The following is a 15354-nucleotide window of genomic DNA, read 5'->3' on the forward strand; positions in this document are numbered from 1 at the left end:
AATATATTCTTCTAAGATATATCCTACCACATTTCTTATCAGATGTTCAATTTTAACCTTTGTATGTTCCAGTCCAGGAAAAAATAATCATGTCCAATATAATCTAATAAATAAATGTTTGCTGTCCATATCTTTTTCTCATCAGAAATAACATAAAGGGCAGAACCCAGCCAGTAGTACCACATCATCAGGTGCTCAGTCATGGGTCTATACCAAATATTAGGGAGTCATCAACTATCAGAAAGTACCTCTTCATAGGGTTCTTCTCATCACATTTTCCTTACTTTGTCATATCTGACTTCACCTCTTTGCCTCTCCTGAGATAAATGCTCATGGATGTTTTATCCCTACACAGGTCTAGTTTCTTCTTTAGAGTGTCACATTTTCACACTTAACTACTTATTGTAAAAGTTTTTGCTTTTTTTTTTCATACTCTTTCAGCTTCCTGCCCCCCATCACCTATTAAAACTTGCTGTTTCCCATTCTACCCTTTACTCACTTGGATGAGTTTATTTATCTCATGCAGCCTCAGCATGCATGGATTGTGTTTAGTTGCTTAGTCGTGTCTGACTCTTTGCAACCCCATGGACTGTAGCCCGCCAGGCTCCTCTGTCCATGGAATTCTCCAGGCAAGAATACTGCAGTGGGTTGCCATGCCCTTCTCCAGAGCATGGATTAGGGCATATAAAAATTCAACGGGAGACACTTCACCAGAACTATGGCTAGTATTTCTCAGCATATAAAAACCAAAATATTGGCTCATCTTCATGTCCATCCAGTACAATGAAAAGAGTTAATATATAGTTATTTTGTATGCTTGAATCTCAAAAGTTAGAATACCTCATTTTTCTTTAGTGACTTAGTAGAGAGACTTCAGCTTAAACAAGCTAAGCCCACCTTCTCCAGCCTTGCTGGAGACTATAATATATACCTACTAGAGTGGTGATATTTCCTCTTGGATGGTGAAATATGTTGTAATTTTTTGAAGAAAAAAACGGAGAAAGTGTTATGTGACTATGTTATCAATAGTTGGGGAATGATTATTCTGAACATAATAAACTTGCATTAATCTACTTCTGAATACAAACTGTTCACTATTTGATAAATGGATAAATGTATCTTAAAATAAAATATGTGCACACAAAATATAAAATGGCTATAATTTTCCATATAGAAATTCAATATTTCTTTTCTCCAAAAATAATTTTAAAATGCAATTATAAGTAAGACATTTTTAAACATACTTTTTTCCCTATTATTTCAAGAAAAATAAATGTACTTGGGAAAGAGAAAATAAATAGTAAACAGTCATTCAGATATTGAAATTTGCAGAGCAAGTAATAGTTACCATGATTTAAGAAAGGTTCATGACTTGCTATTTTATATGGTAAATATTTTACCAAATTTGCTACCAGGTTTTAGAGTTATCTTTTACACACACATACACAATCTCACACACACAGCCCTAAAAAGCTTTGCCAACTCAAATGATTTGTACCAAATCAAGGAGCACAGTGAAAAATGAAATACAGTGCTAATATATAAGCTCAGATCAAGGAGAGAGCTATCAATTCAAAGACCCTTTCTATAGTGTATCAGATATCCTTACTGGATCTCAATCCAGTGAGAGTTCCTTAAGAATACTAGGAAATTAGCTAGGAACCATAGCTTTTAGAAAAAATGAAATTACTGAAGTTTTCCCAGAGTCAAAAAGAAAAATATTCACAAGATAGGAACTTACCACAATAGACAATAGTAAAAGTAGGGAGTAGGGTCAGCAACCAGGGGCAAGAGAGAAGAGAAAACAGAAAGCATTTTAATTAGGGAAATTTCAAAACAAATAAGCAGCAAATGGTAGCAAACATACTTTTAAAATGCAAGCATCCACTTAAGTTTTACAAGGGAAAAGCAAAAAACAAACGTGCAACAATTTTAGAAGCTACAAAGCTAAAGGTCCAGTGAAAGGTAGTGACAAGAATATAAATAAGAAAATAAAGTCCATGTGACTTTTACCATGCAATAAACATGATGACAGAATATTAATCATAACCAGTGAAAATTATACCTTTCAGGGGTCGATTTAGCATCAAGCAGACTAGTAATAAACTGCTCAGAGGTTCAATGTCTCTTCTTTCATGCTTACTTTTCACCTACTTCCATTTTGTGTTAGGAAATCCATAAGTAACTTTATGACTCAGAGATAACCATGGAAAGTCTCTATATAAGCCTTAATTGAGACACAAAAATGAGACGTTCTATACTGGGTATAAAAAAAGTCATACACATTTAATCTGGGGAACTAAGGTAGATTAAAAGTACTGGTTTCATCTGACAAAAAACAAAAGGTGGCAACTAATTCAGAAATGGAAGAGAATGCAATAGTAACACTCATTCTGAAGGTTTTCTAGCTGGGTCTCAAAACAAGAACTGCAAAAGCAAACAGAGAAAGCCTAAACTGTTTAATCAACATAAACCTGACTACAAAGTGAAAGGCAAAGCAGAAAAATTAACAAATATTAATACTCAGCTTTAAATTGTCTTATTAATACCTTGCTTTACCTCATCAAAATGAATTATTTTGTAGAATTTTTTATTTTATAGAATTCTTTCCTTTTCAGAAAGGTTTTTAAAAAAGGTAATCAATTCTTTCTGGCATTTTTCAGGTATGATTTGATTTATATATAACTTCATGAGCCTAACTATTATACTTACTCCCTAAAAGGAAGCACACACAGTCTTCATTGAACACAATTATCAAACATTGTCAGAAAATGAGGTCAAATTAAACTTCAAGTTCTCTCAATCTGTTTTCCCTCCCCCCAACAAAATCAAAATGACAAAAGTGAATTTCATTCCTCAGTAGTACTTATACTCAAGGTGAAGTGACTCAAGATCAGGTTAACATACTCTTATCAATTCCAAGATGCACATTTTTTTGCCCATATTTTAGTATCTCTGTAGTTGGCATTCATTTTTCAACTGATGGGATGTTGGAGTTTAATACACAGGGATTGTTTGTTTTTCTAATCTTTCTTAAAGGAATGTGAAATAATGGGATATGTTACAATTGATAGCATCTTAGATCAGATGAAATATTTTATATTTACACCTCTGAGCAATAACACATAAATCGACCTCTGTAGAATGAGGTGAAACAATATGGTTAAACAAAGGAAATCTTGTGTGTAAATGTTGATGAAAGAAAATGCTTCAAAGGATAAAAACAAACTGAAGTGATGACAAAGTGGCTCATTTACCAAAGAATATCATTAGTGTAACATATGGATTTCCATGCACTGCCTACAACCTCTTAATAACAAATTTCTTAACATAACTTACAGTATTTTAACAAAATTTCTTTGGTTAATGAATTCAGTTGACAGCAGACAGCAACAGAATGCCCACAGCTAGCACATGTGGGCAAAGCATTGGCATAAGAAATCTGATCAAATCAATCTATTAGTGTCTTTAACTAACTAAAACATTACCTACCTCCCAGCCAGTACTCTGTATAATAAAAAAGTGAAAAAGGGCAAGTCATAAAAAAAAACTGTTTAAAAAGAACAAAAAAAAGCCAAAGGAAGTTCAGTAGTGTAAGAAACCATATACCATAAATTCTTCTCCATACAGAAAACACTATTGGGTATTTTAAACACCATATTCCTTTGCTTAAGACCTATGATAATTTTATAAATTGCTTGTTCAAAACCTAGAAGCTAAAATTTCACCATTTAAAACTTTAATAAGTAAAAAAGTACAAATTTAGGGGAAAGAAAGCTAAGTGCTTGTTTCATTTGTGTCTAAATTAGATCACTAACTAACGGGAGCTGCACTTCACTGAAGTACCCAGGGTAAGCCGGAATAGAAACTGAAATTTTGCCCAAATGTCTTTGATACAAATGGATGAAAGTTTCTTGGAAGCTGCTGGCTCTAGATGTTCCAGGCCTGACCTGTGTAATCTGCAATTTGTGTAACATATGGGAAGCTGCGATGAGATGTAACAGTATAACTGATTATAAAAAGACCCACCTGCTATGATCCAGAATTCTAATGATCTTTCGCAACTCCAATATTTTATTAAATGACAATAAAATCCTGGCTTAACAGGATAGCAGCCCTATTTAAGACTACGTTTTTCAGATTATATCAATTCATCTAGAACAGCTTAGTCCATGGCAAGAAAGAGGAAGTCAAGCTGGTAAGACAATAAAGTGGGACTAATACTGCACGCAAAAGTGGAAAAACAATACTATACTTCAATTCTTAGGTGATGGCAATAGCAGACAACAGCACAGGTAGCACAGGAAAGGAAGCAGAAGAGTGGAGGAGGAGGACCCTTAGCATAACGTTTCAGAGCATTTCAATGGAGCCAACGACTTAGCTTCAGGGAAATCAACTGCTAGTAGTCTACTTCATTTTAAACCAAGCTTATTTTAATTTTAAAGATAATATGTGGATCCCATGAAGTAAAAATAAGTACTGACATCATACTATTATAATCAAATAAATAAATAAATACAACCATTTGTTATTTTCACTAAATATTACTTTTACATTAGAAATATGTCAGAGGATGACTGAATAAAAATATCTGGAAAAAAGTTAAAAGTTCAGTTGAAATCATTAAAAATATTAGGAATTTATTAAGCTTTCACATCATTTAATAAAAAGTTAAATATAACAACATTTTGGCAAAAAATGAACAGAAATCAACTTAAAAAATCAAATTCATAACTATTACCCACACTGTGAAACAGAAAGTAACTCACAACTAAAAAAAAAATTAGCAACTAGTAATAATTCAAAAAAGTGAAGAAAAAAGAGAAGCTATGTGGGAAGGTTATGATGATCATAATCTACTTTAGGTTAAATTAATTGTTGTTAATGAGTCTTGCTTTGGCCATGAACCATCATTTTGACACTGTTCATTTGTAACTTGATTAAAATGGTCATTTCATGGGATCTAGTTTGACATTAGTACAAAGGAACACTAAAGCTTGTAGACAGTTTTTTCCACTTACACTGAAGTTAGAAAGTACAATTGTTACCTGATGAACAATTTTGCTGAAGGCTTCCTGAAGTTTACCATGAATCGTGGATAGTTTCTTTGCATCCCGATTAGCTTCGTGAATAGGAATAAGTACTTTGTAAACTTCATTAACTGCTTCATACATGCCAGCCTATAAAAATAATAAGAGATTGCTTTCTTTTACATTGACAAGAGAGTGAATTGCAGTTTATGAACTCACAATATTTCCAAGGCAATACTAGTATTTTCCAATAGGACATAAAAACAAATGCTACTGATTTTTAATTTGATTAAGACCTAATAAAATAATTTTGCACAATATATTATCTCTTCTATTGCGTGAAAACATATGTGTGTATCTGTGTTTTTGTATTTAAAATACACACATGTACATATATGTATACTTATACTTTTATATAATTTGAACTGGACATTCTGCTTTTACTACTCAGTAATTACTTAACTAAAATAAATGTGTGTATGTGTGTGTCCTTATATGTGCATATAAACTTTTGCAGAAACAAATTCAGAGCAGAGACATAGAAACCCAATTACTACAAGTCACAGATACACAAATATCACATAAACCTATTGCTTCCTAGGACACTAATATTATTAACTTTCCCCAAATATTAAATTGGCACAGAAAATCTTAAGGGAACTCTCCTATGGAAAAATCACTGATCTTTAACAAAGCGTAAGAAGATTCTGAGCCACCAGATTTTATTCAAGTAGGCGTTTTGGTTTACTAGTGGTTGGCCAAGTGTTGCTCTGATTATAATCAGAGTGAGTGACAAAACATGTTTATACTGCTATCCCCTTTTCTTGTAATGGATTGGTGGCTGTGGTGAAGGAAAAGAGATATTTTCCAAGAGTCACTAAGTTCCCATTGCTTCACAAATCAGCATTTTCCCAAGAAAATAAACATATGGTTCTTGTATTTTCTAGTCAGCTCACAGGAGTATATTTAAGCAATCATGTAGCTGCAATAGTAAAATATATTCAGTTTAACTAAAATATCCCAGTAATTATTTTAATTAATATTAAATAGATAAACTGAAAAAGAATGAAATTCATAATTAAATGCTATTGCAAAATAAAGGCTTCTGTAACATAAGCCACTGTAACCCAATCTAAATTCACTGCTGTGAATTATTAAAATTACACACATATACAGAGAATATTCCATTACTAGTAAAAACTTTTTTCCCTACTAGTTCAGATCCCTTAAACTGAAGCTCAAGGAATAGAGATCTGGGAATGGAATCAGGACAATCAAGGTCTTGAAAAACAAGAAATTTTAAAGAGGACAAACACCTAATGTTCTTTGAGTCTCAGAATCATTTTTACATGAGTTACTTCTAAGTGCCTATAATGATGAGAGGATGGTAACAGCAAACGTACTAAAACTTACTTGGAGCCAGGCACTGTGATTAGCACTTTACATAGGTTAATTCATTTAATCCTGACAGCAGTCCTTGAAGTACATACTATTATTAGATGCATTTAATGGATAAGAAAAGTAAGGCCCCGCTAGGTTGAGTAATTTGTGCCTAAAGTGCTTTAACTACTAAGTGCTTAACTAATAAGATGGCAGAGAAAGGGGCTAGACGTCTCCTAAATCAATACCCATAACCAACATATTGCTGGGTAGGGTTAAGGCCAGGAGAAGCAACAACCGATTCCCAATAACAGTATGGGGAAGTAATGACTATTACTTAACTACATCAGGAAACAGTACTTTACATCAGGCTTCCCTTTTACCCTAACATGGACCTCACTGTCTTGCAAACCTTGGTGCTGGGACACTGAACACTCATCAGGAAACTCACAGAAAGGAGGTGATGCTATCAACATGGCTCAAGAAAGTAAGCAAGGATTCAGCAAGCTATTTTTTTTCCTTCACCAATAAATATCGCATCTCTGATCCACATGACTGCTTCAATTCTTCATATACAGATGGGGAGGGACAAGGACTGGACTTCTAGCATGGTAGGGAAGTCAGACGAGGGATCTAGGACGCAGTTCATAAAGTTCCTGATACCACTTCAATGTCTACCCAATAGAGCTCATTATGCCAACAAACCGGTGAGAGGCCATAACTTTCCTGAGCACCAGAGGCTTTTTTAAGGTTTTAGAAAATGTTTGGTGGTAAAAGTTTTCTTTAAAAAAAAACAAAACTCTTATAGACTAAGTGCTGGTTCCCAAACAAGCAGATGAAAAACACTGGAGGAAGTGACAGACTATTAAAATAAAAAGGAATAAGCAATGATGAATGTGAAAAGAAAATCCATTACTAGAGAGTTCTTAATATATTTAGAGAAAATTATCATAAATGAAAAGCACAGTCATAAGCAGAAAGCATAAATATACATGTCACTAATAACTAAGAAGTACATAATTGTGGGAAGAAATGAACAAGAGTCATCTACCATAGAGAAAGAAGCAGCTGCTTGTTCCAGTAATCCCACAAGTCCTGACTCAGTAAAGTACTTTCCAGAGCAGATACCTTCTTCATCTGGAGATACCACGTCATCTGAGACTGCAGATTCTTCTAAAACATTAGAGGAAATATTCTAGGAGGAAAAAAATGTTTAGGTTTGTGAAATGGAATTAATTTATTAACATGAATGATATATATGAAGTAACTGAAGATGAAATACAGCTATCGGCTTATTAAAAAAAGGGGGGGTAGTCAATGCAAAGCTAACAGACAAATCTCCAAAAACTTCTTGTATTGTGAAGATGACAATAAAATGTAACACCACTGCTATCTAACTTTTCCATTAATAAAAAGTTGTAAGAAAATTTTTAAAAATCATGGGCTAAGGAAAATTGTAATATGACATAGAACACCTAAAGTGACTTAAACAGTGTTTATTTTTAATTTAATTCATGTTGTTAAAACTCCCTATCAGGGAAACTGAGATACAAAAATGGTCTCAAGGGTTGCCTGCTGCTGCTGCGGCTGCTCCTAAGTCGCTTTAGTCATGTCTGACTCTGTGCAACCCCATAGATGGCAGCCCACCAGGCCCCGCCGTCCCTGGGATTCTCCAGGCAAGAACACTGGAGTGGGTGGCCATTTCCTTCTCCAATGCATGAAAGTGAAAAGTGAAAGTGAAGTGGCTCAGTCGTGTCCGACTCTCAGCGACCACATGGACTGCAGCCTACCAGGCTCCTCCGTCCATGGGATTTTCCAGGCAAGGGTACTGGAGTGGGTTGCCATTGCCTTCTCCCAAGGGTTGCCTTCTAAGTCGCTTCAGTCGTGTCCGACTGTGTGCAACCCCATAGACGGCAGCCCAACAGGCTCCCCCGTCCCTGGGAGTCTCCTGGCAAGAACACTGGAGTGGGTTGCCATTTCCTTCTCCAATGCATGAAAGTGAAAAGTGAAGTCGCTCAGTCGTGTCTCACTCCCAGTGACTCCATGGACTGCAGCCTACCAGGCTCCTCCATCCATGGGATTTTCCAGGCAAGAGTACCAGAGTTGGGTGCCATTGCCAAGGGTTGCCTAACATACATCAAATTAATGAAAACACTCAGGTATAATAAAAAGCCCTCTTATCCAACGAGATTGGGATCTGTCATTACTTCTGAAAAGGAAATGATACATACATACCTTAAATATTTTATTTGAACCTAGATAGTCACACATTTGTCAATTTCTTGAAGTAGATCTAAGGCCTTTTCTTTGTGCATGGGTCTCAAGATCAGAGTTCCATGTAATCTCTTTTGACTAAATACCCACAGTGTAACCTCCATTTAAGATTTTCAATTTTGGTTTCTTTAGAGTAAAAACTTGAACTTAAGAGATTATCAAATTATCCTAGATTTCTTGGAGATTTTCCCTCAATCTTTTTCTATTTGTCTTGATCTCTTTGCAAAATATTCAGCTTATTAATAATTTTCATGGAAACAATAACTCACTTTCTTTTTGTATGTTGATTTATCAGAGAACATAATATTTAAATAATTTTTATAACTTCCCATAACTGGAATTAAGAGGCTTTGAAGAAAAGAAAAGCATAATTGACTCTTGGTAGACAAAGAATTCAGCCAGTGGGTCAGAGGTATGTAGCCCTACTAGAGCATAAACTATCATCTCTGAGTCATATCTTAGCATATTTTATATAAGCATAAATTATGGAGAATGCTGGTTTACCTGGTATTTTAATTAAAAGCCAATGAAGAGTGTCCACTATCCTGATTTTCAATATTTTGAATGTATTTCATAGATGCTATGAAGTCCATAGCATGCTATGGCCCATGCTATGAAGGCAAAGAGAATAAATATACTTTACACAGCACTGATAATATACAGGTAAGAAAACATGGAAGAGAATTAACAAGAAATACTCTTTAAAAACATATTAATGAAAGTGATAGTGAAATATTAATTCTTCTTGTGAAGCATCACTTTCAGTCTGTGCTTTCATTATAAGCTAAATGAATATAAACAGCAGTGAGAAAAGTTAAATCCAAAAAAGGACATACCTTGATTAAGGCAGATTCCTACCTGAAATGTTACACATCCCACGGGAAGATACTTCCGGTCCTCCAACATGCTCAGATATTCAGCGACAAGCGCTGCTGAGTGAACGAGGCACTGGGCAGCTTCAGCATGATTGCTGCGCTCCGAGTGTTTGCCAGCCATGTTCTGCAACCAGGTCAGCCGCAGATCTGGAGAGGTCTGGTAGCCCTTGGCAATTCTAGTTACAACAGAAATTCTCAATTAGCATTTCCTTCCTAATCTGGAAGGGAGTTCTAATTGCTTGTTTAGTGTGTAGGCTTCTATTACTGAACACAACCTATCAAGACAAGTTTTTGGGTGGTATGAACATGCTTTTGAGTGTGCTTAGAGAAATAATTGTGGGCCCATGGAATGGTGAGTATCAGGTTTTTTTGGCAGGGGTAGGGGAAGCTTAAAAAAAAAGATATTTTATATGAAAATCTGCCCTTTAAGGAAACAATCAGTAATGGAACATTTAGGAATTTACATGTTTATTATGGGGCTCTAAATAAGTTTTATATTCAAGGAAAAAATTTATAAAAGATTCTTTCCTTGTATCATCTTAATTTTAAGGGAAATATTTTATTCTTGTCTTTAAGAAACTCCAAAACTGTAAAAAATGAAGGTCAAATGGCAAAGAAAAAGTCAAGCTTTACTTATATCTTTGAAGATACAATAGGAATTACAAAATTCTAAAAATACCCAATAAAAGGAAAGTTATGAAAGAAACCTAGATAGCATATTCAAAAGCAGAGACATTACTTTGCCAACAAAGGTTCGTCTAGTCAAGGCTATGGTTTTTCTTGTGGTCATGTATGGATTGAGAGTTGGACTGTGAAGAAGGCTGAGCGCCAAAGAATTGATGCTTTTGAAGTGTGGTGTTGGAGAAGACTCTTGAGAGTCCCTTGGACTGCAAGGAGATCCAACCAGTCCATTCTGAAGGAGATCAGCCCTGGGATTTCTTTGGAAGGAATGATGCTAAAGCTGAAACTCCAGTACTTTGGCCACCTCATGCCAAGAGTTGACTCATTGGAAAAGACTCTGATGCTGGGAGGGATTGGGGGCAGGAGGAGAAGGGGACGACAGAGGATGAGATGGCTGGATGGCATCACTGACTTGATGGACGTGAGTTTGAGTGAACTCCGGGAGTTGGTGATGGACAGGGAGGCCTGGCGTGCTGCGATTCATGGGGTCGCAAAGAGTCAGACATGACTGAGTGACTGATCTGATCTGATCTGATCTGATAGGCAAAAACCATGTCTAACATTAGTAAAATTAATGTTGTAATAAAGTATTAATACACTATGTTTTCTTCTTAAAGAACTAATTTTTACATTTAAAACGTGGGTCTTCAGCCTTCGTAGGAACTCTAGGGCCCAGGATGCCAAGGTCTTAACTATGTCATTATTTTAAAAATCTTGTTTTTGATAATCAACAAATACACTGAACAATTATTCATAATTCTTAAAAGAAGTGTCATAGGGGATCTGATAAAGCACATTTTGATTTTTAATTACCATTACCATGCCTTGCTAAGTCGCTTCAGTCATGTCTGACTCTTTGCATCCCACGGACCATAGCCTGCCAGGCTCCTCTGTCCATGGGATTCCCCAGGCAAGAATATACTGGAGGGGTTTTAATTACCGTTAGAAAATGACAAATAATTTTTGTATTCTTGTAAACTCATGTTTTCTGTGTATCATATTAACTTAAGCCCCATTATACAAGACATAGGGCTTCCCAGGTGGCTCAGTGGTAAAAAGTCCATCTGCTATTGCAGGAGATGTGGGTTTGATCCCTGGGTCAGGAATTTAACTTGGAAAGGGAAATGGCAGCCCACTCCAGTATTCTTGCCTGGAAAATCCCATGGACAGAGGAGCCTGCTGGGCTACAGTCCATGGGGTCAAAAAAGAGGTGGACACAGCTAAGCAGCTAAAAACAATACAAGGTATAAGTGAATTAAACAAATGCTACCTGTACATTAGATCAATTAACATTTCAGGATCCTCCTGGTGTTCCTTCATTTTAACAGTATCAGAAAGGATCATATGGAGATTAAAAACCAAATCTTGAACCTGTAGCAGAGAATTACATGAAAAACATTCTTCAGCTGTCATTTATTCACAACCATTAAATTAGTTTGAAAGATATTTCAGATTTGAAATCTAAAGCTTTCAAAACAAACAATTTTGATGAAGTTTTTTAGAGTGTGGGTATGCTGAAGTAAGATGGGCAAGGAGTAAATTTTACACAAATTCATCAGCAAACTATTTTTTCACTTCTCTCACCCAGAAACAAGTAGAACTACTAGTAGAAATAAAAAACATATACGGATATAAAGAATACAAAACAAAATTCTTTCTGATTTTCAGATTTTCTCAAAAGGTAGTTTCTATAAACTTAGTTTTTGAGGCAAACTACTGTTTCACAAATCAGTGGGAACACTTTCATCATAAAGTTTTTTGTTTATCCATACTGACTAAGTCTAGTGTTCTTTCTGGTACAAATTCACAGAATTAAACACCAAAAATATTAACCATTATGAGAAGGAAGGGTGGCTTATTAAAACAGAGATTCAGTCCTATCTATGACACATATGGATCTAAAGAAAAATATAGGTTCTGCCAGGAAAAACTAAAGTTTGATTTAACAATTTGGGAAATGCCTATTTACAATTCCTATTTCAGTTCATGCTGTAAAAAGTAGCATTTCTGACCTGATCAGGAAATGTTGTTTCCCTCAATTCCAAATCTTCTTCAGCATATGTCAGTATAGTCTTTAAAGAACGTCTTAAGAATTCTTCATTAAAATTCTGAGATGTGCCCACCAAGGAAGACAGTGACATGGTTACCTGCATTTTAACCCTGGCGAAATTCTGTAACAGAGAAATTGCCAGGCAAATATTTAATAAAGGAAAGCTTAAAGGGGAAATGTCTATTTTTTTTAACTTCCTATAAAGAAAAAGTTAGTATAAAACATCATTCTAGGAAAAATATTTTTGAAAAAGTAATGAAATGACCTGCCTCTTGAGAAATTTGTATGCAGGTCAGGAAGCAACAGTTAGAACTGGACATGAAACAACAGACTGGTTCCAAATAGGAAAAGGAATACGTCAAGGCTGTATATTGTCACCCTGCTTATTTAACTTATATGCAGAGTACATCATGAGAAATGCTGGACTAGAAGAAACCCAAGCTGGAATCAAGATTGCCAGGAGAAATTCAATAACCTCAGATATGCAGATGACACCACCCTTATGGCAGAAAGTGAAGAAGAACTAAAGAGCCTCTTGATGAAAGTGAAAGTGGAGAGTGAGAAAGTTGGCTTAAAGCTCAACATTCACAAAACGAAGATCATGGCATCTGGTCCCATCACTTCATGGGAAATAGATGGGGAAACAGTGGAAACAGTGTCAGACTTTATTTTTGGGGGCTCCAAAATCACTGCAGATGGTGATTGCAGCCATGAAATTAAAAGACACTTACTCCTTGGAAGGAAAGTTATGACCAACCTAGATAGCATATTGAAAAGCAGAGACATTACTTTGCCAACAAAGGTCCATCTAGTCAAGGCTATGGTTTTTTCTGTGGTCATGTATGGATGTGAGAGTTGGACTGTGAAGAAGGCTGAGCACTGAAGAACTGATGCTTTTGAACTGTGGTGTTGGAGAAGACTCTTGAGAGTCCCTTGGACTGCGGGGACATCCAACCAGTCCATTCTGAAGGAGATCAGCCCTGGGATTTCTTTGGAAGGAATGATGCTAAAGCTGAAACTCCAGTACTTTGACCACCTCATGCCAAGAGTTGACTCACTGGAAAAGACTCTGATGCTGGAAGGGATTGGGGGCAGGAGGAGAAGGGGATGACAGAGGATGAGATGGCGGGATAGCATCACTGACTCGATGGATGTGAGTCTGAGTGAACTCCGGGAGTTGGTGATGGACAGGGAGGCCTGGCATGCTGTGATTCATGGGGTCACAAAGAGTTGGACATGACTGAGCAACTGAACTGAACTGAACTGAATGAAATGTGTAATACTGAAATCCTGTTTTTAAATGGACATTAAGCTTAGAATCTTCCTGTGATAACAGCCTACAAAACAAGGTTGAAAAAAAAATTGTGGGTTAGACTTGAATTAGAAGTTGTGCCTAGACTTTACATTGACCTTCTATGTTGCTGCTGCTGCTACTGCTAAGTCGCTTCAGTTGTGTCCGACTCTGTGCAACCCTGTAGATGGCAGCCCACCAGGCTCCCCCGTCCCTGGGATTCTCTAGGCAAGAACACTGGAGTGGGTTGCCATTTCCTTCTCCAATGCATGAAAGTGAAAAGTGAAAGTGAAGTCGCTCAGTCGTGTCCGACTCTCAGCGACCCCATGGACTGCAGCCCACCAGGCTCCTCCATCCATTGGATTTTCCAGGCAAGAGTACTGGAGTGGGGTGCCATCGCCTTCTCCGACCTTCTATGAGGTATATGTTATTAACAATAACACCATTTTTACAGATGACGTTAAAGAACTTGACCAACATCACAAAATTCTTAAGTGTCAGATGTGGTCACTACACTCTACCTGATTTAATTATGTCCACTGTTATGATAAAAGTATAACTTAAGTCATATCCTGTACAAAGTAACGTAAAGGTATATTCTTTGGAATGATGACTGTAAGAGTTTACATTCTTCCTTTTTTAGTGTAAATTCATTTCCATTTCACTATTCCCCAGTATGAAACCACTTTTAAGAGGTTATCAGTGACAACCTTTGTTGTTGTTCAGTCCCTAAGTGGTGTCCACCTCTTTGCAACCCCAAGAACTGCAGCATGACAGGCTTTCCTGTCCTTCATTATCTCCTGGAGCTTGCTCAAACTCATGTCAATTGAGTTAGGGAGTGATGCCCTCCAACCATCTCATCCTCTGTCATCCCTTTCTCCCCCTGCCTAAAATCTTTCCCAGAATCAGGGTCTCTTTCAATGAGTTGGCTCTTCCCATCAGGTGGCCAAACTATTGGAGCTTCAGGTTCAATTTCTCCAGCACCACAGCTCGAAGACATCAATTCCTCAGCATTCAGCCTTCTTTATTGTCCACCTCTCACATCTGTACATGACTACTGGAAAAACCATAGCTTTGACTATATGGACCTTTCCAGGCAAAGAAATGGCTCTGCTTTTTAATAGGCTGTCTAGGTTTGACATTACTTTTCTTCCAAGGAGCAAGTATCTTTTAATTTTGAGGCTGCACTCACCACCCACAGTGATTTGGAGCCCAAGAAAATGAAGTCTGTCCTATTGATTAAATAAATGGTGCTACTATTGCAGTCAGTCACACAGGCCCCAAACCAGGAGTCATTCCATAGCCATTCTGCCCATTCATTACTCATACTATAAACTCAATCTACATCATCTAATCTGTGTCAATCTGTTCTTTCTCCATTCTCAATGCCATTGCTTTACTTTATGCCCTTATCATTTCTTACCTGGATTACTCCAACAACTTCCTAAGCAATCTTTCTTTTTCCTTACCCCCTAAGTAGCATCAGGGAAATTTTTGTAAAATGTAAATCTGAATGTACATTTCAGCCTTCTTCTTAAAATACTTTAATGGCTGCTCACAGCTTTTATTTTATCACAGCAGATAAAATTCATGTATTTGACCAAATAAACCTGCCAAACTACATGGTTGGAACTGAGTACAGTGATAAACAGGTATCTGTCCTATGACAGCTTAGTCTAAACATTTCAATTACAATTTTATCTTTTATTACTCTCTCTTTGAGCCATAATAATTAAGAAGCGCTAAAAAAGTTTCCTTCTCTGTTTGCCTGTT

At 36.4% G+C, this 15354-nt stretch overlaps 1 protein-coding gene across 8 annotated transcripts in view; it reads right to left on the minus strand.

Moving 5' to 3' along the window:
- DOCK7 (dedicator of cytokinesis 7) overlaps positions 1 to 15354 on the minus strand; it is a 190470-nt gene that overhangs the window by 21577 nt on the left and 153539 nt on the right. For 4 of the 8 annotated variants that reach the window (XM_086390303.1, XM_086390300.1, XM_086390305.1 and 1 more), the window contains 6 exons: positions 12253 to 12411; positions 11511 to 11611; positions 9543 to 9735; positions 7462 to 7605; positions 5049 to 5180; positions 3493 to 3507 (listed from right to left, as the gene is read on the minus strand). In XM_086390303.1, the coding sequence (XP_086246429.1) occupies positions 3493 to 3507; positions 5049 to 5180; positions 7462 to 7605; positions 9543 to 9735; positions 11511 to 11611; positions 12253 to 12411 (744 nt within the window). Of the gene's footprint in view, positions 1 to 1741; positions 3508 to 5048; positions 5181 to 7461; positions 7606 to 9542; positions 9736 to 11510; positions 11612 to 12252; positions 12412 to 15354 lie in introns of all 8 variants that reach the window. The other 4 variants (XM_086390304.1, XM_086390302.1, XM_086390301.1 and 1 more) reach the window with 2 other exon arrangements.

Source organism: Bos grunniens, chromosome 3 (assembly GCF_055505025.1).
Source record: "Bos grunniens cultivar Pamir isolate PY7600 chromosome 3, Bosgru_T2T1.0, whole genome shotgun sequence".
Lineage (NCBI taxonomy): Eukaryota > Metazoa > Chordata > Mammalia > Artiodactyla > Bovidae > Bos > Bos grunniens.